The 24946-nt window shown below is 38.6% G+C and overlaps 1 protein-coding gene across 3 annotated transcripts in view; it reads left to right on the plus strand.

The window, feature by feature from the left end:
- Positions 1–24946, plus strand: part of WWC3 (WWC family member 3) — a 104576-nt gene that overhangs the window by 17714 nt on the left and 61916 nt on the right. For all 3 annotated transcript variants that reach the window (XM_063341409.1, XM_063341417.1, XM_063341425.1), the window contains exons 2-3: positions 19488–19597; positions 24472–24675. In XM_063341409.1, coding sequence (XP_063197479.1) covers positions 19488–19597; positions 24472–24675 — 314 coding nt within the window. The remainder of the gene's footprint in view (positions 1–19487; positions 19598–24471; positions 24676–24946) is intronic.

Genomic DNA, 24946 nt, shown 5'->3' on the forward strand with positions numbered 1-24946 from the left:
TATGCGTGGGAAGCCAGGGCAGAGCTGCTTTGGGTCTGCTGGAAACATCCTGTGTAGACAAACTCTAGAAGTGTTTGTGTGGAGTAATTAATTGACTGTATGAATTTACAGGACCTTTACTGTAATTCTACTTTCTCTACAGAGATCAGTCAATGTTCTTTTTGTGCAAGCTGTAGTCACTAGTTGTTTCTTGTAGGGTTATATTTATAAAGCATACATAAGATGTGTATTATGATAGGATGTATCACCAGTGTTAGTCAAATGGATTCATAACTTTCTTACCTGTTGATTGCAGTAGTATAGCAATTTGTATATAATAAAGTTAGCTTAAGCAGAGATCTTTGAAATAAAGCCATGACTTTAGGAGGATTTCTAATATCCATCAATCACAACGGCTATTAGGGAGGATAAGTTGAATCTTCAAAGTAGACAATTAAATTACTCTTTTCAAATACTTGATAGAAACAGAAAAGCGCCTTTAAGTTTTTCTTCCTAGTCTTCCAAAATCCTATCTCCCAGCTGTATTACTGCAATGCCTTTTCTGACCTCCTCTTCTAGTTGTTGTGCAATACCAGTCCTAAAATGTTGTCCGCCTATTTTAATCATGCCTCTCCAAAGCAAGAAAGAGTATAGTTCAGCAGTACTGGTTTGGGATTTGGGACATTGGGGTTCAGTTCTCTGCTCTGCCATGTTTTTTTGTGTACTGTTATTTTTAAACTCCTTGTGTCTGGTGTTCAGGTGGGTACTAATTATGGTATTTCTTAACTTTATGGTGGTGCTCTGATTATAAATTAATAATGTGATTGTATGAACACAAATAAAATGAGTAACATAAAGATTTAATTCTCCTCTTGGCTTTGTCTGCTAAAAAGATTTGTTTCTCTTCTGGGCTTTGTCTGCTAACGTTCATGCTTTTCCTTTGTAAAGTACTTCCTAAAATTGGTGATACTTTGACACTTTCAGTTACAGCCTTCCAAAGGCAGAAGACCTCAGTTCCTAAATCTTGTGTTACTTTGCCTAGATATTTGATACAAAGTTTTGCTGATGACACTAGGAAGAAATAAAGCAGTAAGCAAGCTTGATTTGAGGGTGGAATGGTGTGGTGTCTCTACCTCTTCCCTCCCCCCTTCCTACCTTGGTATCAAGGGCAGTAGGTATGATGTTTTTTAATGAACATTAAAAATTACTGTGGCTTATTGATCTTCATCTTACAATTGTGCTTGCCAAGCACCATATGATAGGATAGATGTAGATGTTTCTCATTTTCTCCAAGCATACTTTCTCTCATGTGTTAAGCTGTGTCTTTTAGCTATGTAGCTTCAGTTAAAAGTTTTCTTTGTATTTGGTTTATTGGGGCAAATAATAGGTGTCCATCACAGCACAGAATGGTTGGCAGCTTAGCTTGTAGTGGTTTTGTTTGGGGAAAGCAGTAGTCATAAGATCATCAGAAATTATAAGATGTGTGTGACTATTGACAGTGTGTGGTAGGAAAAACTGTATTTATAATTGAGTGTCCAGTAACCCTCCAGTTTCTCATCTGCGACATAGCATCATGAAGCTGTTGGCATGTGTTGCTCCTGTGCCAGCTCCTGAGACAGGAGCACTGGAAGGAGCTGGAGGAACGTGTGCCATGAGGCAGCGCGGTGGTGCTGGCCCAGGCACTGTTGGGGCTGGCCGTCCTGGCATAGGAACTGGCTGCCCTCAGCTCTGGAGGGCTGGGGTGGCTCCCAGCGCTGTGAGAAGGCATTGGTGTGCTTCCAGGAAAGAAAGATGGGGACAATACTAAGAAAGGAGTATTTTTATCGGGATAGCTATGTATTTTGTACAGTCAAAATGTATATGTATAAAACCTTGTCATTAAAGCTATGTAAAGGGAACAGAGTAATTTCTGCTGTCTTTGTGTGTATGAGGAAGCACATGTCTGATCTGGAAGGTGTGTTTGAGAATGCTTTTGTAGTTTTCCTCTTTTGGAAATTGGAGATCAAAGTGGTGTAGGTTCAAAACAATGGAAGAATGTACTGGGCTTAATTGTACAAAATGAGCTGTTTATTGAGGGAAAGGTGAGTTCATTTTCATGGCTACTTCTGAAGGAAGCAAGAAATAAAAGTCTTGGATCTCTGAAGGCAATGATTTTTTTTTTTTCTTCTCGACATTGAAGTTTGGATGTTAAAAGTTGCTAGAACAACTTGTCTATGCTTGAAATATCTTACAAATTAAACCATGTGTTAGACAAGCTGCTATTGAAAATGCCATTTGTATAATTTGTTTTCCTTTTAAAAGCAGTTAGAGTCCATATACAAGAGCTCTTTAAACATTTTTGTTTACTTTTATACTGTTCTTGGATTGCATAAAATATTATATTGTGAAATTTGTCTCACTTGTCAATAAATTGTGTTATCCCTTTAAGTATTCTGGACTTATATTATGGCAACAATGATGCCATCCCATCCTTTGCTTCTGTCAGTATTCATTTTCTGGGAAGAAGTAAACGCTGAATAGTGCCTCTTTTATGTGTTTGCTAGAATTTTGAGAAGGTACAGATCATTCAATCAGTGGAAATGTGCTTGTGTCCATGGATGTCCACCCTTAGCATTGCTGTAGTGCCACCTCAGAAAGCAGCGTGGTTTAGAGATGTCTTGGATAGTTGATATGCTGCCTTGCGTATTACTCTGTGTTTTAGAGAGTTTAGAGTTTGTTTTTCAGATGTGTTTTTTTTTTTTTTTTGGGGGGGGGACGGATGAGAGGGGGAGACCAGTGTTCTTTCCCAAATCAGCTTCCCACTTGAGACTTGACTGATGTTTTAAATTAATGTATTCATTACTGCTTCATTTCCCCTTCTCTGGAGATTTTTAAGACTCGCCTGGATGCAGTCCTGAGTCATGTGCTCTAGGCAATCCTGCTTTAGCAGGGGAGATGGACTAGATGATCTCTAGATGTCCCTTCCAACTCTGAAGTTTCTGTGATTCTGCTTCTTTGTTGAGAGGAATTAGGGAAAATTGTCTCCATAAAACTGCCTTTTACAGGAATTAGAAGCATTAACTCATTGTGAGTAAGATGCATTGCTCATTGTATGGCCAGAGGGAAGGAGAGGGTCTAGACCAGTCATATCTGTAAAACCTAGGCTTCCATTAAAATGTAGCACAGCCAACAGGGTTTAACTGGGTGTGCAGTGAGGCTCCCTACATCAAAAGGCTGTTCAGAAAAGAGATTGAAGATGATCAGATAGGCTGAAAAGCAGTGCTGCTGAATAGTGGTTAAAAATACCTTCTTAAATTGGAGGGAGGAGGAATAGATTTAATACAATATGATAACAATTTATTTAACCAGTGGTATCTTCTTTGTTCTTTAATTAGAAGTTGAGGGCAAAATTGTCAAGAAAGTTAACTTCCTGAGGACATTAAAAATCTAGGATCAGACTTTCAACTATGATGATGAGCAGTGAGGGGATGGAATGAAGACCTTTGTTGTTCTGACAGCTTCCATCTCCAGTAATCTGTTGTCATGCTGCAGCAGTAAGAAATCAGAAAATCCAAATCTTGTGAGTAAGAATCCTGTGGATTTAACACTGAAAGTGGCAATGTATGTAAATATCTGAGTTCACTTACGGGGAAGTAAGACCTGCAAAAGGAAGCTAGACAAAGGGTGATGGCAGAAGACAGGCTTTCCTGGCAGCAGCAGTGATCTAGGAAACAGTGAGAAAAATCTCTTCTTCGTATTAGTTGTTCAATTGTGGCATAAGTACAAGATGGGGGAGGAAAGAGGGAGTACTCATGTTTCTTTTTCCACAGCTGTGTTACGAGAGGCTGTCTCCTTGCTAAATGGGTAATAGTAAAAGTTTTTTAGAAAACGATACAACATGAAAATGTGTGGAGCAGAGTAAGTGCATAAGAGTCATTACCACATTTTTCTGGGAATTTCCTGTCATACTTTGTACGCTCGCCTGCCTTCCCGTGCGCCATCGTTTCCCTTTCAGTTCGAACCTGTTTCCTAATAGCCTTTGAGGAGCTGGTGGTGAGTTTTTGAAGTCCTGGTCTCTTAAACAGACTTTAGTCACAAAGTTAGGCACACGTTAGGCATCTGCTGTCTGGAATAGTAGTCATGGTTCAGTCTGCTTCTTGCCCTCCTTTTACTGGATCTCCTGAAGTGTTGCTCATCAACCCAACTAAGCAAGCAGGCTTACAACACTTCTGAAAACTGTGGATTTTTTTTTCTTCTTTCAAGCCACTTGGAGATTGAATCAGTAGATCTTTCAGTAATTGGAAATAGCTGGTGGTGTTGGGGAAAAGTTTGCCACCTGAGTCAAATTTTGCTGATCAGCTTCTAAGTCCAGGACACAGTTCTACCTACCATCCTCACTTCAAAGACCCAAGGGTCTCTTTGATGGTTAGGTATCGTCCATAAATAATTCTGAAGACAGTAGGTAAATTGGAGTGAGAGAAATGAAAATATTAGATGCTTCCTCTGCTAGTAACACAAAGGGCTGTGAAATGTGCGGAACAGTTAGTCTGATAAGGCTTCATGTAATTTCTGTAGGCAGGTAATTTTCTGTATTAAGTAAAGAAAACATTATGTCCCTTCTGCTGGCACTGAGAAGAGCTTAGATTTTAAGCTTTTAGAAGAGCTTAGATATGTCAGACCTAAACCCTCACTTCTCTTCTGAATGCATCTGTCCAACCTGTTTGTTACTCTGTACCAGACAGGCCTCTTTCCTTCACTTCTCCTGCAGTTCGTTTAATCTGTATTTCTGATGTCTTTGTGGCTTTTCTGTTGTTGCGTGGAAGTGCTCTCTGCATTAAAGATAGACTTGATCTTACTTGAGAAAAGAAGTTGCAGTTACTATGAAAAAATACTTTTTAGCGAGCATACTGTTCAGGATATGTCTCAAAACACAGTAGCTCTCTGTCTTTGCACACCTTTCTTTTAATAGTTGCTTGGTCAATCAATCATTACTCATGTGTTAATAGTTCATTTCCTTCATGAATATCTAATTATTTTCTGAGTAGCTCCCAGTGTCTGATTTTTTTTTTTTATTTTAGCCAATCTTAGCAGATAAATGGATTAATTAGATGGCTTTCAAACATGTTATCCATGTCAAGTTCCCATGTTGTTAGGTCTTAAGCTTTCCTGAGCAATGAAGGAAGTGTTCGTATTGGGAGTTGCTGTTCCTGGGGGCAACATCCATTGCGTAGCAGTGGATATTCAAAGGTGCTTTTGAGATTTTGGTTTTTCATTTGGTGTATACTTGACTTTCTCAGAAAAGAATCAGACTTTTAAAATAGGCTTTGTTCTTTCTCCGAACTTTAGAAGGCTCTTTAAGATATGGGTCCTGGTGCCTAAATGTACTCTTCCTAACTGGGATGCTTTTGTGATGCATGTGTAAGGTTTTTCACGTCTATTAAAAGTTGCATAGCCAAACGTAGACATATTCTGAAATGCCAGATTTAAGGTCTGCATTGTCATTATTGTGAAATTGTCTTTATTTATGTCATTGCATTCTGGTTTTGTTTGGGTGGGGTATTTTGGTGTCTCCCCTTGCCCAAGAGCAAGGCTTAGTATACCCTTAGGAGACTGCAGGTCCTTCTCCCTGTGTGTCTCCTTCTGTCTGTGTCTCCCTGCACCATTTATTAATTTCTGATTACCGCCTGCTCTTCTTCCAGCACCTGATTCCCATGCTCCTCATCCTTCCATATCACGGTGTGCCTGCTTCCTTCTTTTCCTCCATGGTGTTCAGTTGCTAACAGGGGTTGCATTGAGACTGGATGGACAAACTGGCTTCCTAGTCTCTGTTCCTGGAATACAAGGAGCGGAGTTGGACTGGCGGTGTTTTTCCGCAGCTGGAGCGAGCCTTGCGTTGTCCTGGCACACTGAGGTTGGGTGGGTGTGTAGTCAGGAGAGGTCCTGAGAAGCTGGCGCATGTTCAGTGGAAATTAAATCTGCAAAGAACGGGGCTTCCATACTTCACAGAGTTATGTTGAGCACGTGCAACGATATTCCCCCTCTTCCACTCCCCTGTGCCTTGACCAAACTTGAATGTTTTTCCATGGGGACAGTAGGAGACCTAAAAAATTCAGGCCCTGGTGTTAGGAGCGCTGAGGTTATTTGGGAGACTGGTGTAGAAATTCTAGTATGGGAGTGGGGAGGGACAGCATTTTTTTTCCTCTGCTTTATTCTTTAAAATGGCTGAGCTGTTTTAATTGAAACTTCTCATGAGGCACACCCTCAGGAGGGAGAACTTCAGCCAGTCTAACAAAATTAGAAGCAATCAAAAAATTGCCTAACGAGGCAATGCCTAACAAAGCATACCAGACTTCTTAATGAATGGGTGGCACTGCATTGTAGTAATGTGTAGATGATACAACTCTATACTGGAGCAGTATTTGGATACCTGCTACTTTTTGTTTGTTGATATGCAATACTTCCAGATAAACAGTTTAGATACTTACTCTGCGATGTACATCTTTTTCAATATAAACAAACACTGCTTTTACCACTGTGGAAAATATGCTCTAGGTCAACCGCGAGATGTTGGGCTAGATGCAAGAATTACCAGCTAAAGTTTTGTGGCCTGGATTATGCAGGAGATCAATTGGATGATGACAGTGGTTCCTTCTGACCTTAAAATGTGGAGCTGGTCAGCTGGGGCCACTCTGTGCTGCCATGGTGGAAGTTAGAGGCTTCCCGCGGCTCTGGCTTCCTTGAGGGCTTGGGGCTGGGAGGGAGGGAGCTGAAGCTGGCTTTCAGCAGCTTTTAAGCGCTCCTTCCTAGTACGGGAGCCGCTCTTCGATACAGGGAATTGAACTTGGTGCACTGAAAATATATATCTACATTTACTAACTGCAAAGGAATGCATAAATATCGAAAAATATGCAAATATATAAGATTACCCCCAAAATATTTGTCTGTGTGGTACAAGGGGCCTTTGTCTGAGTGACATCCAAAAGGAAACTTTGGAAGGGACACCTTCAGCTTCTAGAGGGACTTGTCATTTGCAAATGATAATAATAATACAAACCACAGAAGTCGGTTTCCTGAGTTGCTGTAAATGGAAGCGTGTTTTTAACACTCCTTCTTTTCTAACACAAATGTAGGAAGCTGGCAAAGTAGCTAATTTCAGTGCTCTAGAAAAGTTTAAAGTGAAATAATCTAAGGAAACGGAAGCCTCTATTTTTAACCTTCTCGGTCATGGGAGGTGGGGTGGAAGAAGAGGAGGCCATCTACTGTTGAAGTCTCTTTAGTATGTTACTTTATAAATTTAATCTGCTTTCCCCAGTGCTGTTTCAGTGAAGAGCTGCTTGTTACTTGTGGGTGTTTAAATTAAGATCAGTGTAGGTTTGACGACATGGTGTGTCTTCTATAACTGTGCTTTATCATCTGTTGATTGATTTTTACTTTTCCACTTTTTGGTAGATCTGAAATTTTACGCTGTAAAAAAAAAAAAAAAACCCCGAAACATTTCTTGTGCTGTTTTACTCTTTGATTTAGTTTCTTATACTGAAAATGAATTTTTCTAGTAGTTCTAAGTTTTTTTTTTTTTTTTTATATTGTGTTTGAGCAGGTTGTCTTAAGTTTTTGTTGTTGGGGTTTTTTTTGTTGTTGTTTTTTTTTCTTACTGCACTATTACTATTCCTAAAAACAACATCATCTGGCTGAATTTTTCACAAAATATTTTTTTTTCCCCTGTATTTTAGCAAAAGCATGACAACTAAATTATGAGTAATTCCTCATACTGCTTACTTGGAAGTACTTTATTGGTCTAGCTTGAAGCTTTAATATAATATATTGCACTGCTACTGGGAACCATAGAAGTAATAGCATCAAACTTCATAACTTCAACCTCTTAAAAAATTCAGATGAACATAAATCTGTAAAACTATCTTTTTCTTTAGGATATGTTACTGAATTACTAATACTGATTGGGGAATACGCTATTAGTTTGCAAGGTCAGCGTTAAGGAGGACTGTAGGAGGCAAGTGTATTTGGGGAATAGTAATAATACTGGGATAATTAAATGTTGGGAAAACAGAGGCTAAGTTTTCCTAAAAGCTTGAGAATTACTGGCTGACAAGGGGATCGACCTGGAGTGTAGAAGCAGTTGTAAGATTTTAAGTACGTATTTTAGAGAATCTTCTCCCCAACACCTGCATTAGCATTATATATTTGTAGCTTACCTGAATTTGTATTTGTGACTGATAGGTTGAGAATGTTGAGAATCAAAAGTTTAGAAATAATATAAACTGGATTATCATAAAGTGTAAATAATTTGACAGCTGTATCTGTAACTTTAAAGGAAAGACAAAGAGTGAGCTGTGGAGAAGAAAACGTAGCAAGGCTGCAAATTGTTGCAGAACTATTGCTTTTTTCCTTAGGTAGTTACTGTGCTTTAAAGAAATTATTTTACTTAGCAAGGGGATTGTTGCTCCAGTGGTATAAAAGAAGCAAAGGTTTTAGGGAGATACAGTTTTGTTTTGTTAGATATCCTGATATGTTTAGGAAGAAAAAAAAAGACACATTTTAAGCACAGTTTTCTTTAATAGGTTTATTTTTAGACCACCTTTAATACCTTAAAGGTAACCATTGACTGTTTTTGTAATACCATGTAAAATATGGTTTACTGAAGCTTTTAAATAAGTAGGTAAATTGAGGATGTCTGTATGTGTATGCTAATGTATACAGTATTCACTAATGACTTGTCCATCGTCACTTCTAGGCAGCTGAAACATGCGCCCATATGTGCTTGACTAAGGGTCTCTAACTCCTGGAAGAGCGGAAAAACCTTAAATAATGAGGTGACTGCTATAGATCACTGCTTGCAAGAAACGGAGTCTGAAACCAAAAGCATCAAAGATCCTGTCAACATATTTCCACTTCAGTTGCTTAGAGCTAAGTTGAGCTTAGTAACTCTTCAGGCAAGTGATTGAAACGGTGCCCTTGGATCATGTGTGTGTATCACATTAGTTGCACTCTTTCGCTCCCATGTAAAGTATTGCTTTAGTAATGTAGTTCAGAAACTTCAGAAGCGAAGCAATCTGGAAAGCCTGCCTTGCAGATGCGTGGCATGGTTTGGGCAGGGCTCTCTGTCTCTCGTCGCAGTTTTCCTCGCTGTGCCCATGGGCACCCACTCCACTGAGTGGAGCTTGGGGCCCGGGCTGCGGCCTTCTACAAGGCACAATTTCTCTGCTGTACAGGCAACGTCAGTGTGTGACAGCACAGTAGCACGTTAGAAGATGTTACGCAGAAATGGTAGAAGAGTCCATAAAACTTTGAGGAATGTGATAATTGAACATGTTTGAGAAATGCCGTATGTGATATTTTTAGGAAAAATACGGGACAAGTATAACACTGTTTTCAAGCAGGCTGGAAGAGAAGGAGGAGCAAGGCTGTTCTGAAAGGTTAAAGGAGAAACTCTTTTCTTGAATTTCTAATATTAGCTGGCAATGTAGACTCCTTTGGGTGTGAGGCATTTGTTTACTGTTTTACCTCACAATTTGTTTTTAATAGGATGTATGTGAAGTCATGGTATGCATATTCTTTTGGCACTTATCTACACATCACTTTGTTCCGAGACTTGAAAAGAATGGTCTCTTGAATATATATTTTTCCAACCATTGTTTTATACTCAGTCCAGTTGCATTTACTTTTTCCTCCCATTGTTTGTCACTTTCTGCTACATTTCTTTAGAAATGGTTTCTGGTAACTTCTAATGTGTTTTCTCTTTTATTAGTATAATACTTATTGGTGGAAATAGTTTCATGAAATGAATTTCAGTAAAATTTAATTGAATATACTCCAAGTATAGTAAGTTTTTGGAGGATTGGGTCTTAAAATATTGTAAAACATAAAATTACTTAAATTTTCACTGGTAGTAGCACTGAGCTTGTTTGTGCACATAGACATGACAGATGTCTGTTTCTAATCTCATGAAACTTCAGTTTACCTCTAGGGGAACACTAATAGTTAAGTATAGTTTGGCTATAGCCTATTCTAAAACATTGTTTCTCCCACACTACAGAAGTATAAAATCCCTTTAGCGTTGTGTTCATTGGCATGTTTTCTAGCATGATGGGCCTTCTCAGCATATGAGAAGGGTTTTCTTCAGTTAATGAGCAGTTGTAGATCACAGAATGCAGTTGCGTATATATCTCAATATTCTGGTGTTAACCTCCATGCGTCTTCAACTTCTTGCCTTCTAGTCAGCCCAAAGATTACTAGTTAACATAAGATTCTCGGTTTTGCTGACTGAGACTTGTCTAAAGTGATTTAAAGCGTTCACAAGTGTTTTATAATACTTTCTTTATTGAAGAATGTAAGTTAAGCCTCTGTCATTTGACACTTTTATTGATTTGTCCAAATACCATTAATTGCGTGTGTGTATATATGTACGTACACATACATAGACATATATATATTTAGTTATTTCCAATCTGTCTAGTTGGTAAAGAAGAATGATAAATTTAAGGTGGGGGGGAGGCCTTTGGCAGTGCAGAGCTAACTATTACAGATGTACAGAAACTTGAATTACCAATGGCTGTTAGAAGGCTTTAGAAAAATCTCTGCCATAATGTTTGGGATAATCATATAGACTTCAAAATTTTGAAGAAAAGTTTAGTCTAGCAAGGTCAGACTTCAGGGTAGCAAGCTAGTCAGCAAGTGCTGGCATAATCTTTCTGGATATAGGGTATATAAGGTTAGTGAGAGAATACAGTAGATGGGAGCTTTGCCCTGTTGCTTTTTTACTACGCCAGAGATAGCCAAGATACCTTAATAAACTAGAAATGAAAGAGGCAATGTAATAGTGAGGATGTGCTAATCTTTTTTGATACAAAATTGAAGTGATCTTGCAAGAGTCTGCAGGAAGCACTCCACTGCATGATATTGTCTTTCAGCATTTAAGACCGTTTTACTTACTTGTTATTGAGATGTAAAGCTTCTTTTGATGCCTCCTTTTCTTCTAACATGTAGAACTTCATGAACTTGAATTTGGGAGTTTTATGTCCCATTTTTGTTCCTCCTTGTCTGCTGCGGACCTCCCTTTTCCTGTCTGCCTCATTTTCTTCCTGCTTTAATCTCCTCCCGTTATTCTTGTTCATGTCCAAAGGGCTTATTAATATGAACTTGCGGGTAAGGTCTCGCAGATGCACCATTTCACCCTTTCTCAGATGACTTCCATTAGGAAAGTCCAGGTGTTTCCTCCTCATCTGGTAGTTGCATACAGAAGTTGTGACCAGCAGTCAGAAGAGAACAATTTTGTGTGTGTATGCATATGCTTACACACAAGCGCGTATACTGTCCTCTGTGTAAGGGTGTAGCAACTCATCACCTCTCCCAGTGAGTCTTCTACAACGGCTTAGTTAACTGGTGGGCAGGATTATGGCCAAGTAAGCAAGTCAGGAATTTGAGTTCTCAGACCAGAAGAGTCATTACAAAACTAAGGATACAACTGCCAAGCAGTTTGCTGGATGGAACTGAACACAGAAATAGGCTTTAATGTGTACTGAGGGTGTAGAAATCTGACAGCTGGGTGACTTGCTGTTCTCCAGCAGAAGTTTGCAGAGTTGTGGTTTGCAGGATGGAAGAAATAAACAGGTAACTGCAGGGCTGGCCTTTACTAACTAGGACCTTAATTACCAATAGCATGTAGTTGGAAAACCCTGTTATTCACAGAAATCCATGGAAAAGTTATAAATTATTCAGAACTGAGAAAACTACAATACTGCTTTACTTGCCTGCTCTAAAGCTGTGCTGTGTCTGGACAGGTGTGGAGTTGTGTTCTTACACAGGTGGGAGAATTCAGCTTGCTTCTCAGATTCTGAAGTTCCCCATTAAATTTTCCTTATCTTTTGGTTTAGGCTTTTGATTTTTATCTGTTTGGGGTTTTTTTTTGGTTTTTTTTTTTTTTACTTCTCTCACAATATGCAAGTCCTTGTAAATCTTGTAAATATTTAGAGATTTTGAGTAACAAAGGCAGCTTTATTAGGATTGGCAAAAGAAGAGTCGTAAATATCTTGTGTGTTACTGGTTCTAGCTAAGAACATATGCAACAGGAAGTTCCAATTTGACATCAGTTTAATAAGACTGTAGTCTCATAATCTTTTCCCCTTAACTGTCTTAACTGCTGCATATTGCTGCTGTCCTCTTATGGCTTCTTCCGAGCCGCTATATGTAATTTTGTCCATTTTCTGGTCTAGATGTCAAGTCACCTGCTGCCCAGACTGCCTGCCTTCAGCCAACCCCTCCGGCGATTGCCTCTGCCCTGATGCTAATCTTAGGTTCTGGCTGGTGGCTTTGTACGCTTGCCTGTAACTTCTGGCTATCTGTGCATACGCAAACAAAACATATTTTAAAGCGCTCATGGACAGACTTACTTAACCCTCTGCCCCCATTTTTTTATTGTTTACCCTCTGTAGAAAAAGAATAATTAGTAGAAACAAAAGCAGTTGTCTTAAGCACTGACTTTTAACCTGGCTATGATTTTTGAAGGAGGAATTTTGGTCATCTTGATGAAATGTGGGTATATTTTCAGCAAGAATTTCCCATAATATTTGTGTTCCAAATTTGGATATGGATCATAGCTGCTGTTAAGAAATGGATAGCTGCTTGGAAGACTTGGCTGCTTATGTGGAACTGTTTCAGCAGTTCCTGAGCAGCCAGGCAAGTTAAGTGAGAGCTGCAATTGGACATAGCACTTTATTTTATGTTTCAACATACTAAGCCAATATTTCTTAGCTGTTCTGGTTTTTGGGAGTATGATAAAGGATAAAAACAAAATTATATTATTTCTCTGTTATTGCTTGTTAGTAAATGTTTATTGTTTCTAGAATAGTGAAAGGTTAGAGGGTGGCCTCAGGGACATTTCTTGTAGGTGTTTGCAGGCAATGTGAACTTCTGTTACTTCTTCTAAGTCTACAGATCATACAAGTTATCTCATACATGTAGCTTCACGTACATTTTGCATCACAAAATCTACTTGTTCAGGCTTTTCATGGCCATTGCCCTATTAGCATGACATGTAGCAGCAAATATGTTGCGTATGATGAACAGTTTTCATCTAATACGTTATAATACCCTGCCCGTCAGAAAAGCGTTAGTGAGATTTTAAAAAAAATGTAAAGGGACTGCCTAGCATGAAAAAGTGAATTCTTTTTGGTTTGGAGTCAATTGATTCAATGCAGAGCACAACACAGGATGTGATGATCTGAAACGCGCTATCTGCTGAGTTTTTATAACATTATTTCCATCTTTCCTGAATGCTTTTCTTCAGCACGAGGTCACAAGAGAGGTAGACAGCTGATGCCACTCACTTTTCTTGACCCACGTAAGCTCAGGTAGCTGTAACGCAAAGGTCAATTATGGACTGAGAATAAGGTGTCTGATGAAGTTACTGTCTGTGCTGCCCTGTTGCACAGATGTTAGAGCTGCTTTTTAACCAGCTCCTTAAGCACAGTAGTTTACAGAGTGGGCTTAAAAGCAACTGCCACCAGCTTGTTTGACATGCTGTAAACAGTGGCAAACCATGGCTCAGGAGGTGCTGATCAACAAATAAATATTTGTGGGAGTGATGTGCTTGTCAGCTGCTTTAGCATAGGTAGTCCAGGTTTGCGATACCAAGTGTTAAAGGCAGTTAACACTTGTTTCCACTAAAAAAACCAACCAACCAACCAAAACCAAACAAAAAACCCACTAAAAATTGCTCGATAATGAACACACATTTTTCTCCATGCTTAAAGATGTTGATTCATTACTGTAGTTGCCTAATGCCATCCGGTGCATTCCGTTTTGCACATTGATGTATGGTGTGTTGGCCTATGTTACTGTAAAATTAATTGAAGCAAATACATTGATTTGATGCTGTTAGTGCTCTTTCCTGTGCTTATTTGGAGTTGTTTTAAAAAAAGAATGAAAATTACTGCAAAATACAGTGTGGTCTTCAAAACACTGAATTTGAAATGACCTTTAGAAGAGCTGGTGCTGTTATTTCCTTGCTGTAGGGTAGCACATTATTTCTAAGGGAAACGTATCCCAGCGATGACTCTGAATACAAGTTACCTTCTTTAAGTCTTTGTTCTGAGCACAGAATCTCATTTGTGCAAGTTTCTGTCCGGCCATCTGTATTGTGGATTTATTTTAATGAAGGATTACGTAGATGTTCAGTAACGTTACTTTATTCAGAAGTCGAGGTTAAACTATGCTGTAAAATGAAGACAGATCAATGGATTAAGAAAAAAGTTATACAGGAATTTTATCTTGAAAATGTATGTATAGTTTGGCGAATTTGTTGTGCTTTTGACTAAGCAGTCAGTATGTAGTTTGCCAAACTTCATTTCAAAATCCAGCCTTTTTTTATGACTTGGCTACTTGAGAAGAGCTGAATCCATAATAGAGGCTGGCCAGTGAGGAAAACCATGGTGTACTCCAGAGTGCTCTAACGGCGGGTCTGGACTTCGTGGTGGCCTTTGCTGCAAACAGCGCGTGCCTGGCTGGTGCGTGCTGCCACGGGGTGCGGGGAGCCACTGGTCACGGCAGAGCAAACACCAGAGCAAAAGTCAGGGAGGGGAAAAAAACCCACCAAAACAAACAAAGAAAATCAAACCAAATCACTCGAGATCAACAAAATGGTCCCAACTGGTGAATTATAATTATTAGTGAATATTAATGGTCTGGAAGGGGAAGTTGGTGGAGGGTGTGGGGCTGTTCCTGAACCGTGTAGGAAGCTCCTTGCTCCAGCAGCTGGGCAGTGTGCGTGGGACCTGTCCCTGCCCTGCTTGGTGGGGTTGGGAGGCTGTGGCCGCTGAGGAGGGGATGCTTTCTTCAGGGCAGCCTGCTTGGAGGAGCTGGGTGGGTTGGGGCTGCTGGTGGGTCGTGGCACAGCTGAGTGGCCACAGACCCTTCACAGAGAAGGTCCTGCAGGCTCGGAGTGCACTGCTGCCCAGGCCCGGGCTGCAGATTTAAGAGAATGTTTCTCCTAGTTGTCTGTTGAGGAGCACCGAATTTTATTAGACATTTTCTGCCTCTGCTGTTGGACCAAGCCAAAATCAGGAGCAAAACCAGAAGCACTTCGGGCAGTTTGCATCCTTCCCCCTGTCTCCCTTACAAATGGTGACTTTTCTTTAGAAATTGGTGTTTCTTTTTCATAATGAGCCCTTGTGGTTAGTGCTTTCCTCTTAATCCAGGCCCACCTTCGAAGATAAGGTGACCCTGGATGTAATTTAGGCATCTAGACGTTGTCTGAGAGATGGCAGCTAGTTTACAGGGGTGTTTCTACTTCGGAAACACCTTTTTGATTTCCTGTTCAAGATCTTGAAAAAACAGACTCTGTTTGTCTTAATTTAGTTCCTCCCAGGGGAAGTTTTGCTCAATTAAACCTAGGGATTTCAAGCAGCCAGGGCCCTCTGATGTGGCATCAGGGCCATAGGAAGACTGAGGATCTTATCTAATATTTTCTGATGCCTTGTTTTTTTAGTGATCTGGTTCTGTTTTTGAAAATCCATGACAATGAAATTCCTGCCCCACGGTATTGGTCAAACTGTGTTTTGGGAGAGTTGAAGTGTGCATTTTCTTAGAACCCAGGAATGTTCCTTTATTACCTAAAGGTTGAGTTTTTTGTGGGTTCTTTGGGGATTAGAATTAGATTCTGTTACCAAAGTATACTAAAGCTGAGAGCAGTTTTGCAGTAATTTGTCTAAAATGGTGTTTGGCCATTGCCTCTTGCTTTTCTTTTTTTTTTAATTTGCATTGTCTTCTTTCCTTCCCACCCACTCCCACCATGAACTGATGCATTCAAGAAATATCTGTTGCTGCTGCCTATTCAGAAAGTTATAGTAATGTATTCTGGAATCCTTCTGTGTATGCGTAGTGGCTAAAGATATTAAATATATAGACAAGGAGAAGGAAAAATACCTCTTAGAAACAGTTTTATTCAACTGTTTGGTTTTATTTTGTAGTTCGATTTTGATATTCTGCCTGTTTAGCTTTATAATTGATGCAGAGAAAATATTAATAAAACTTGGCTTTTCAGATATGTCTGGTTTACTGTGTGCAAATACTAGACATCCATTTCTTCTTAACAAAAACATTTAATTTGGGCAGAGTTAGAGGTGACAGGTGTGTGATAATGCTCAAAGATTTTTCTCTCAGCTTGGTGTGCAGGATTTCGGGTGTTGAAGCTTTCTTATGTGTTTCTGTATTTGCTTTTGAAGGGTTTCAGTGTCACAAAAGTCTGGGTGCCTAATGACTGAAGAGCATCATTATTTTTGGAAAGGATAAATATTTTGAGATAATGAAGAATCAGCAAATCAGTTAATCCGAAGTTATGGTTGGCTCTTTGATATATGCAAAATTGGCCCCTGTGGAAGGCTGTCACTTGTACCTGGGCTGTGGATCCTGTGGCCGCAACCAGTTAATGTTGTAAACTGGTCCCAGAGGAATTCTGCCTTCAGCTGGAAGTTCAGAACCTTCTTATTAGTGTCTACCTGTTGTCGTGGGGGGGACAGGAGCTGGTCACTGGTGACAGATGAAGTGTCTTTGTAACTCTTTACTACTGTGAATAGCATAGTTCAGGGCAGCATTTTTATTCTGTCTTTGTAATGCTTCAAAAAGTTTTTTGTCTTTATTTTAATACTTTGAAATGTTTTAACAGATGTACTCGTAACTTGTACAATGCTTTATATAGAAGCAGAAAAGACCTGTCCTATTTTACAGTGCTTAAGCTAATTAAAAAAAAACAGAGGGTAAAGCACCATTTCCAGAAGATACTTAATTTCAGCAGTCAACTGCTGTAATTTGTGGCTGACCTCCAATATCCATATCTGCATCTGTTCCGTTTTGTCTTTATTATTCTGGAAACCTTTAGTTTCCTTAACCGGAAAAAAAATAATCTTGTCCCCAGAGTTGTGCTGGTTAAACCAGAAGTGTATTTTTTCAGTTGACTTAGTTAACTCAGTGCAAAACACAGGGACAAACTTCCAATTCTTACTTTAAGCTTTGCATGTTTTGACCTAGGTGAATTAAATGAAGGAGGTTCATGCTACATAGATATAAAGGTGACTGAATCAAGAATCAATGTGACGTTAACGCTTTGTCTGAAGGGAATCCAATTTGGAGCAACTTTGAATGTAGTTTAAAATGAGCGACATCAAGTTAATAATGGTCTGAATATCTGGAAGACAGCTTTTTATGTGTTCTTTTTCTTACAAGGTTTCCTTCAAAACCATTAATTAAACTGTTGATGCATGCTTTATGACATTGGAATGAAGACCGGTTAGACCAGGTGCATTGGCTTTCTTCAGTCTCCCTCTTCCAGAAAGCGAGCGTTGTCCTTGTCCTGGAAGTCTGAGCCCTGGTGGGATCACGGAGAGCATTGAATTAAAGTTCTTGGAGTGTGAAAGGTTGAAGTATCATGTGCTAGCTTTACTTACGAATAAAGGGCGAGGGTGTGTTTGTATAACAGGCAAGCATGTCTCATAACTCATTCCAAAGAAAATCTTGTCTATAGTGTGGTAATTTAGGAGCCGATGTCTAGACTACTTTGGGAAATTGTAAACATGATGTCTTTAGAACAAAACCGTGAGAGTTCACGAAAAAATGCTGTACGTTATATTTTTAATATTTGACTGAATTCCAGGGAGATCAGCAGTATTTTGGCAATATTTGGTCTGCCTGACTGCTAGATGAATTACTGAAAGAATGCATATGCCAGTCCATAGTATCACTTTCTTTCTTGAATACAGCAGCTTTGGATTTGCGTGATTATATGATGTATTTCATGTATGTATTTGTCAGTAATGGAAACTTCTTACTTTAACTAGTGGTGCACAAGTTTATGTACATCTTCATCTTATTAAACTGTTTATACATGTTTGAGAATCCATAACATATGATGAAGCTCTTTATTATTTTACCTAAATGACTTGATCTTTGTACTGTTGTACAGAGCTATTCAAACCATACATTTAAGCAGGTGAGGAATTTCTTTTTTTTTTAATTCTACTACAGTTCAATGTCAAGAATACTAAAGTAGTTTTAGAAGGCAGGTAAATGCAGTCTTTCTGTTTGCTGTGTGTGAGGTTTTGTGCTTTTTGTTAGTGGTTGAATGCTGCGCTTACTGGGCCATTGGAATAGCTAGAATGTGGCTGTAGTAGTATTTCCGTCATTTGAAGTTGTTACCATTGGATTCTTCTGGTCAGCTTTGCTTTGGGGTGGGGAAGGACTTCTGGTTCGAAGACAGACATGTTTTAGTTCAGACAAAGTTATTGGCTTATTACAGGCATTATCAGATGAAGTGCAATTACCAGTCCCAATGATCTCTCTATTTTGCAGTGTATTTGTAAGTGTAGCCCAAATCTGGTGTCAGGAAACCTTAATGGGGTATTATAACATACGAACGGAATTTCCATTTTATGCCAAACAGTATTATGCCATAGGTTATGCTGAACCTAAGTCAGTCCCTAAATTAATACACGTATTAATCTTCGCAAAGCTGTCATCATTCTGGGTATTAGAAATGCCTCAACAAATAAACGTTGAAGGTGTTGGACCTATATCTCATGTATAATTGAAATTACTATATTAATTGCTTTTCTGTAAAGGAATTTTATGGCAGCTTTTAGAGGAAAACATTATCTTAAGGGTGAAGTAACGGTAAAAGTGATGATTTGGGAAATAGATTTGATTGAACTGAACGTTAAGGATTTTTTTATTTGCATCTTTGTTCTTCCTAGGTTTTTATATATACCTTGATGTTCTAGAGCAGTGTCGGTTTAAAGTCTTTCCGTAGAATTTATAACCAAGTATTTTCAACATTTCTTACGATACTGAAATTGCTGTTTTGGTTTTCTATTACCCACCAGTCTATCAAGAGTTTGCCTAGCAAAGGGTGTGATATTTTAAGCTGCTAGATAGTAATGCTGTTACTTATTAGTTACTATTTATGCTCTAATGGCTTCAGAATTCTTGAGAGACATTTGTCTCCTTTTTGAGGGAGAGGAAGTAATTTGAATGGGTCTGGACCAAGAGAATATCATTAATAGTTGGACATGTATAATGGAAAAGAGGAAAAATCTATTATATAGTGCCTTCTTGAATTCTATTTCATCTTTTTAAGGACAAAAAAATTACACTCCTTTGACACCTTGAGGAAGTTAAAGCCTGTAAAGCTTCTAGTAATTTTTAGCAGTGGTGAACTCCAGCTTCACATTTGTGTTCTTTGCAATATGGGAGAAAAACTGGTAGGACTGCATGCCATTGTAATTAAACTGTTAAACATAGAAACTTGAAGGGAGAAGCTTGTCGTACCTGCTTGGGGAGTATCTGTCAGCATATTTAAATGAAATTTTATTTTGAAACTGTATGTTTGTAATTATTAGCACATTCCTAAGCAGCATAACTAGTTCATGATTAAATGATGGGAGGTATCTTCAAAACATGTAATAACATTCATTGCACTGTAAACGCTGCACCTTTTGTATTTATTTGTATTATTTTTCTTTTTACAGGATTACAAAGCCATTGACATTTGCTGACTGTGTCGGTGATGAGCTTCCTTTAGGATGGGAAACTGTTTACGATCAACAGATAGGAGTTTATTATATGGACCACATAAATCGTGAGTAGATGTATGATTATTTTGAGGACTCCTAGCAAGCTGATGTTAACTGATGGCAATAACTTTGTTTCCGATACCATTTATACACCTCATGCTACAGTGAGAAAATGCATGCAAGTAATTTCTTTCAGTAACTGTTTTCTCATAATTCAAAGAGGGGCAAAATCCTTCTTCATTTGTAAAGAATTTTACAGCCTATGATTTAGTTTTAGTGTATAAAACTATTTTGTTTTTCTTTGTCATACTGTGGAGTATTGGTAATTTTGTTGGTTTTATTTGTCGTGTCAATTACGAAGATTTTCATGCTATACTCTTTTATTTCCTATTTTTCCAGTTATCCATAGTTCACTCTTTTATTTTGAAAAACAAAATGCATTCTGAGAGAAAAGTGCTGATTTTTACTCTGGAGCACTATGAAATACAATAATCTCATCCTCTCAAGTAATGTATGTCTTATACTTTCATACAGTACAAAGTGCTATCAAAAAGACAACAGATGTCCCTTTTGGAAACTGAAGGAGAAATTTCCAGCGTTTTCCCTTTTGGGCTATTGCTGAGCTTTGTATCGCCCCTGTCTGGCACTTTTGCCAGTTCTGCTTTTTAAAAAAATGTCTTATCTTTACAGCTTTGTACTACTGCTGCTGTTACTGTTGTGCTGCTATCATTAAGCTTCTTATCATCAATGAGTGAATGCTTCCAATATTGTGGGAATTGGCAGTTGGCGGGGAGGGAGAAAAAGAAGAAAGTAGTTATATGGGCTATCGCAGCAATGGGTAAATAGCATAATCTCCAAAAACAAACTCAATACTATCTACTTGAAATCTAGTCAATTAAAAAAATAAAAGTGTAGAAATAGTTTTTTGGCTTCCTGCCATCATTGGAATTACTTGTGTACTGTGGTTTCACAATTACTTATTTAAAAAAAAAAAAAAAAAGAAAATAAAAAAAACCAAAACCCAAAAAAACCAGAATAACAAATGTTCCCGTGATGATGTTTGACCCACATAGGCACTTGTTTGTTGTGAAATTAACAAAGATCACAAATTAAATAATAAACTTTAAAGAGCTGTTAATGCCCTGATCACCAGGATAGATAGCTGAGACAATTGAGAGGCAATAAATACAGACTGTTAGGTAATTCTTACAATAACGCTGTTTAAAAGAAGCAGTAGCTTAATGATTGCTGGTTAAACTGTCATGGTAACTTTAGTTAATGTTGAAGTTTAATAAACAGTGAGGTTTACATCAGAGTACAGTAATGGAGTGCACTTGCACCAACATATGTACATGTGCATGAATGCACATATTAAAAAAAAAAAATACAAACAAGGATACTGGCAACTCGTCTTTTTTTTCCTTGAATTTTGTCAAAGGCTTTAGGAGTCCCTGTAGATAATGGGTAGAGCATGAACTCCCATTGCAGTGTTTTGACTCAAAAAGTTGCTAAAGCATCCTACCGATAGGCATCTTTGATAGGAATAACAATCCCCGTCATATGGAGAAAAAAAATCACTCCCTTTTGCTTTTCAGACTTTGTTATTAGCTCCTTTACCGCAGACATCAAGTTTGCACTTACAGAAAGGATATTAATCATTGTAGGCATGTCAGATCTGGCTTGCATTTTTTTCTCTGCAATTGAGAGCAAAAACTGTAGAAGAGTCTTTTGCAGAGAGAAACTGAATTACCAAATGCTCAATGGGAAGGCACAGAAAGAGAAGATTAATATAAATGAGTCTGGGAAAGTAAAGCTAATCATATTAGGAATTAAATAAAGGTAATATATGAACAGAGAGATAGAAACTTCATAGGGCCAGTGCTGAACTGAGTGAAAGGAATCATTCTGCAATGAACAAGGTTGCAAAATTTGTCTCTTTCATGATAACTAATTACTTGCAGCCCACAGATATTATCCTCAATGGTAATTCAACCGTCACAGCAAAATGGGTTTGTCACCCTCAGGCTAATACAGTGCTTGCATATACAAGCAAGATTTATATTCAGAGGGAAGACAGAGTTGATATTATTGCTGGATAATCATTATTCAAAAATTAGTACGATACTTGGTCCAATTTTAAACTGTGGACAACAAAGGTACCAATCAAGACTGCATTAACCTCTTTTGTAGAAGTGAGAGCTAATGAGTTGACAATCATGTGCATCATGAGATGTTGTCAGGCAAGTGGCAGAGGTGGCGTAGGAAACGAAGAAATATTTTTCTGAAATGAGTCCCTTACATTATATTCCAAACTATGTCAGAAATACTCGGAAAGGCAACCTCCACGTGAAAACATTCAGACTGGCCTTTGTGGCTGGCTGGGTTAAATGCTTTGTACAGCATTGGAGTTCTGTGTTAATTGACAAAACAGAAGTGCTTCGGTTTCAAGAAACACTGTGAGAAAATGCAAGGGGTAATTCAAAGGCAGTCTTTCTGAAGTTATGCTTACCAGGGACCTCTCATGCTTTGTGCACTGTCTCAAGCTTTTTGTCCTTGCATCTTTTAAAAGAAAACAGTAATACGTCTGATTTTTCCAAGCCTCTCGCTATGTTTGTTTACCCAGAAAGTAATAAAAAAGATTTCTAGGCAATAACTTTCCATTTATATTGAAAAACCCCAGGAACAGAGGAATCTTCTGTAAATCTCAATGGTGCTTCCAACCCTGATCTCCATCTTGTTCTGTAAATTCAGTACTTTGTTGACACCCTTACTAAGCTGCTCTTGGCTTTTGTCCAACCATTGCTTAAAAACCTTGGCGGCTGCCAGCCACAGAATTCCTTTCCCTCCTCCTCAGAGTCTTGGGAGCCTTTGAAGTCTCCTTTAACCAGTTGGGCATTCCCCAGTGAGGGAATAATATATTCTCTGCATTTGTCTGGGGCTGTTCTTATATTACTGTAGTTTTTTGGGTTTTTTTGGTTTTTTTGTTTTTTTTTTTTTTTTTAATTGGTTATAAAGAAATGAAGGAAGTGAGTTTTATCATACAATGTAGCTCTAGTTTTGTTCTTACATGGCAAACTTGTGTAGAAATCCAGGGCAAAGTGAAGCCTTTGTACTTTGTAAAACAGAAAAGGACGTCACTACTGTACTGAAGAAGTTTTCTGCCTCAGAAGAATGCTGCTAACTTTTGAGAAGGCTTCTGAGATAATTTAAGAAGAGATGCAGTGTTCTGTAGTATAGTACCTCAGAAGCTTAATGTGTGATGCAGTGTAACATTTTAGCCCTGGCTGTTTATTGAGATTAGAATTATTAATTTCCTATTCAAAAAGAGACACTTACTGGGACCCAGTTTTTCTGTCTCTTAAATATTTATTAATTTCTGCATAGTTTCCATAGAGGATTAGCAGTTTTAGGAATATTAAATTTGCACAGATTTCAGGAATACTTAAAGACAGATGAGGTGGCACTGCAAATTATCGTGCCCTCAATAAAGGATGGGCTGCGATGTGAATTCTGTTTTCTTCTGCTTGCCCTGCATGCAGAGCAGGATTTATGGAGACTGGAACAAGCCACAGGACATCCTGTCCTGGGTTGCAGAGGCAGTTTGGAGGCATTGGAGCCAGAAGGTGCTGCTGGGAATCCAAGGACCCTGGGATGTGGGGGGAGATTGCAGAACTATAGGCACGATCTTTATATTGTTGCAATGTGAGGAGTTGTGGGGAGAGAAAACTTACAGCTGTTGAGAGAGAAGGTTATTAGGAACCTAATATACAGATCTGTTGGAAGTACTGTTCATAGATGAGCATCATGTTTTTGTTTATATACTCTTCAGATGGCTCTCAAATAGTAGAGCTGCTAGCATGACCTTGACACCGTGAGAGTTCTTAATATGCTGGGCTCAGTCTTTTAGAGTTTCTTATTTCATCGCTGGCACCAATATACTGAATTATGTACACAAGATCAATACAAACCATCACTGGCTTTCATCTCTTGTGAGAAACAAAGTTTGGAAAAAATGACTAGGTGCTTACCTCCTGGCTCTGCTGCAGGTTCTGCCACTGCTTTGAACGCTGACGTTGCATCTGCAGTAACTTCTTACCAGTAAAGCCTCAGTCACCAGAAATTAACATTCACACAAGACTTTACGTGGACATCCTCATGTAAAACATATTCACTAGCTTGAGCATTACCACAAAAAGAAGACAAATGAACCAATAATTTTTTAGGATTTTAATGCATGTGTCCTCCTTAAAGTGTCTTTGAAACTGCAAAGAGATTGTGCTACGGTCATAACTTTGCGAATCAGTATATACGGGAAAGATTTTGTGCTGGAAACCTGTTTTGGATTTGTGTTAGAATATGAACTGTTCTAAAACCTGGAAAGGGGAAGCATGAGAGTGCTGTTTCTTAAGGCAAAAAAAGAAGCAATTTAAATTCTCTTATGGATTTGAGATTAAAATGATAACTTTTCTGTTGTGTGACCTTAGTCTTCTTAATTACACAGGTGTAGTCACTGACCTTTCAGGATGTTATACTTGTGAAGTTGTATGTAGTATCTTAAGGTTATTCCAACCATTTATAGAGTTATGGGTTAAACATTGCAATATCTGTCACTCACCTACGTGGTTCTGAGCTTTTAGGTAGTTCTCAGACTTTTCAAGTTGGCTCCAAGGGAAGGTTAGAGCCAAAACACTGTTTTCTTTGGGTTTGCTCTAGTTTGTAAAGAAAAGAATCAAATTTAAATGCCTTTTATATTTGAAAGGGCTTTTCCTATTTTTCCACTCTGTATGCTTCCTTCTTGTTGTCCAGGCTGGAGTGATTTTGAGCACTGTACACTACAGTGTGTTAGGTGTGCTAGTTGAGAACAGATCTTAACAAAATAATTTGTACTTTGTGAGATAAAGTGTCTTACGAATTATTTTTTTCACGCTTTTCTCCTTAGAGCTCACACAAATTGAGGACCCAAGGGAGCAATGGAGAAGGGAGCAGGAACGGATGCTAAAGGAATATTTAGTAGTTGCCCAGGAGGCACTCAATGCCAAGAAAGAGATTTATCAAATAAAGCAGCAGCGTTTTGAACTAGCCCAAGAAGAATATCAACAACTGCACAAAATGTGTGAGGATGACAGCCGTTCTTATGCCAGCTGTGAGTTTCCTAGTCTTTTCTTGATTTGCCCACCTGCCTCTCAACATGTGGTGTAAGAAATAGTGTGAAGTGTTTCCATCACCCAGTTCTCTTTTGAATGAAAATCCTGACTACAGAAGTGATGCGCTCTGCTTTGACTCTGCTATTCAGGGACTTCCATTTCCTGTTAGGTCTATTAGAATACGCCTTTTTGACATTAGACAGGGATACATCCCAGCTAGCATCTCTAGCCATCTTAGAGCTAGCCGTAGTGATGCTTTGTGCAAGGCAA

This window comes from Chroicocephalus ridibundus, chromosome 1 (genome assembly GCF_963924245.1).
Source record: "Chroicocephalus ridibundus chromosome 1, bChrRid1.1, whole genome shotgun sequence".
NCBI lineage: Eukaryota > Metazoa > Chordata > Aves > Charadriiformes > Laridae > Chroicocephalus > Chroicocephalus ridibundus.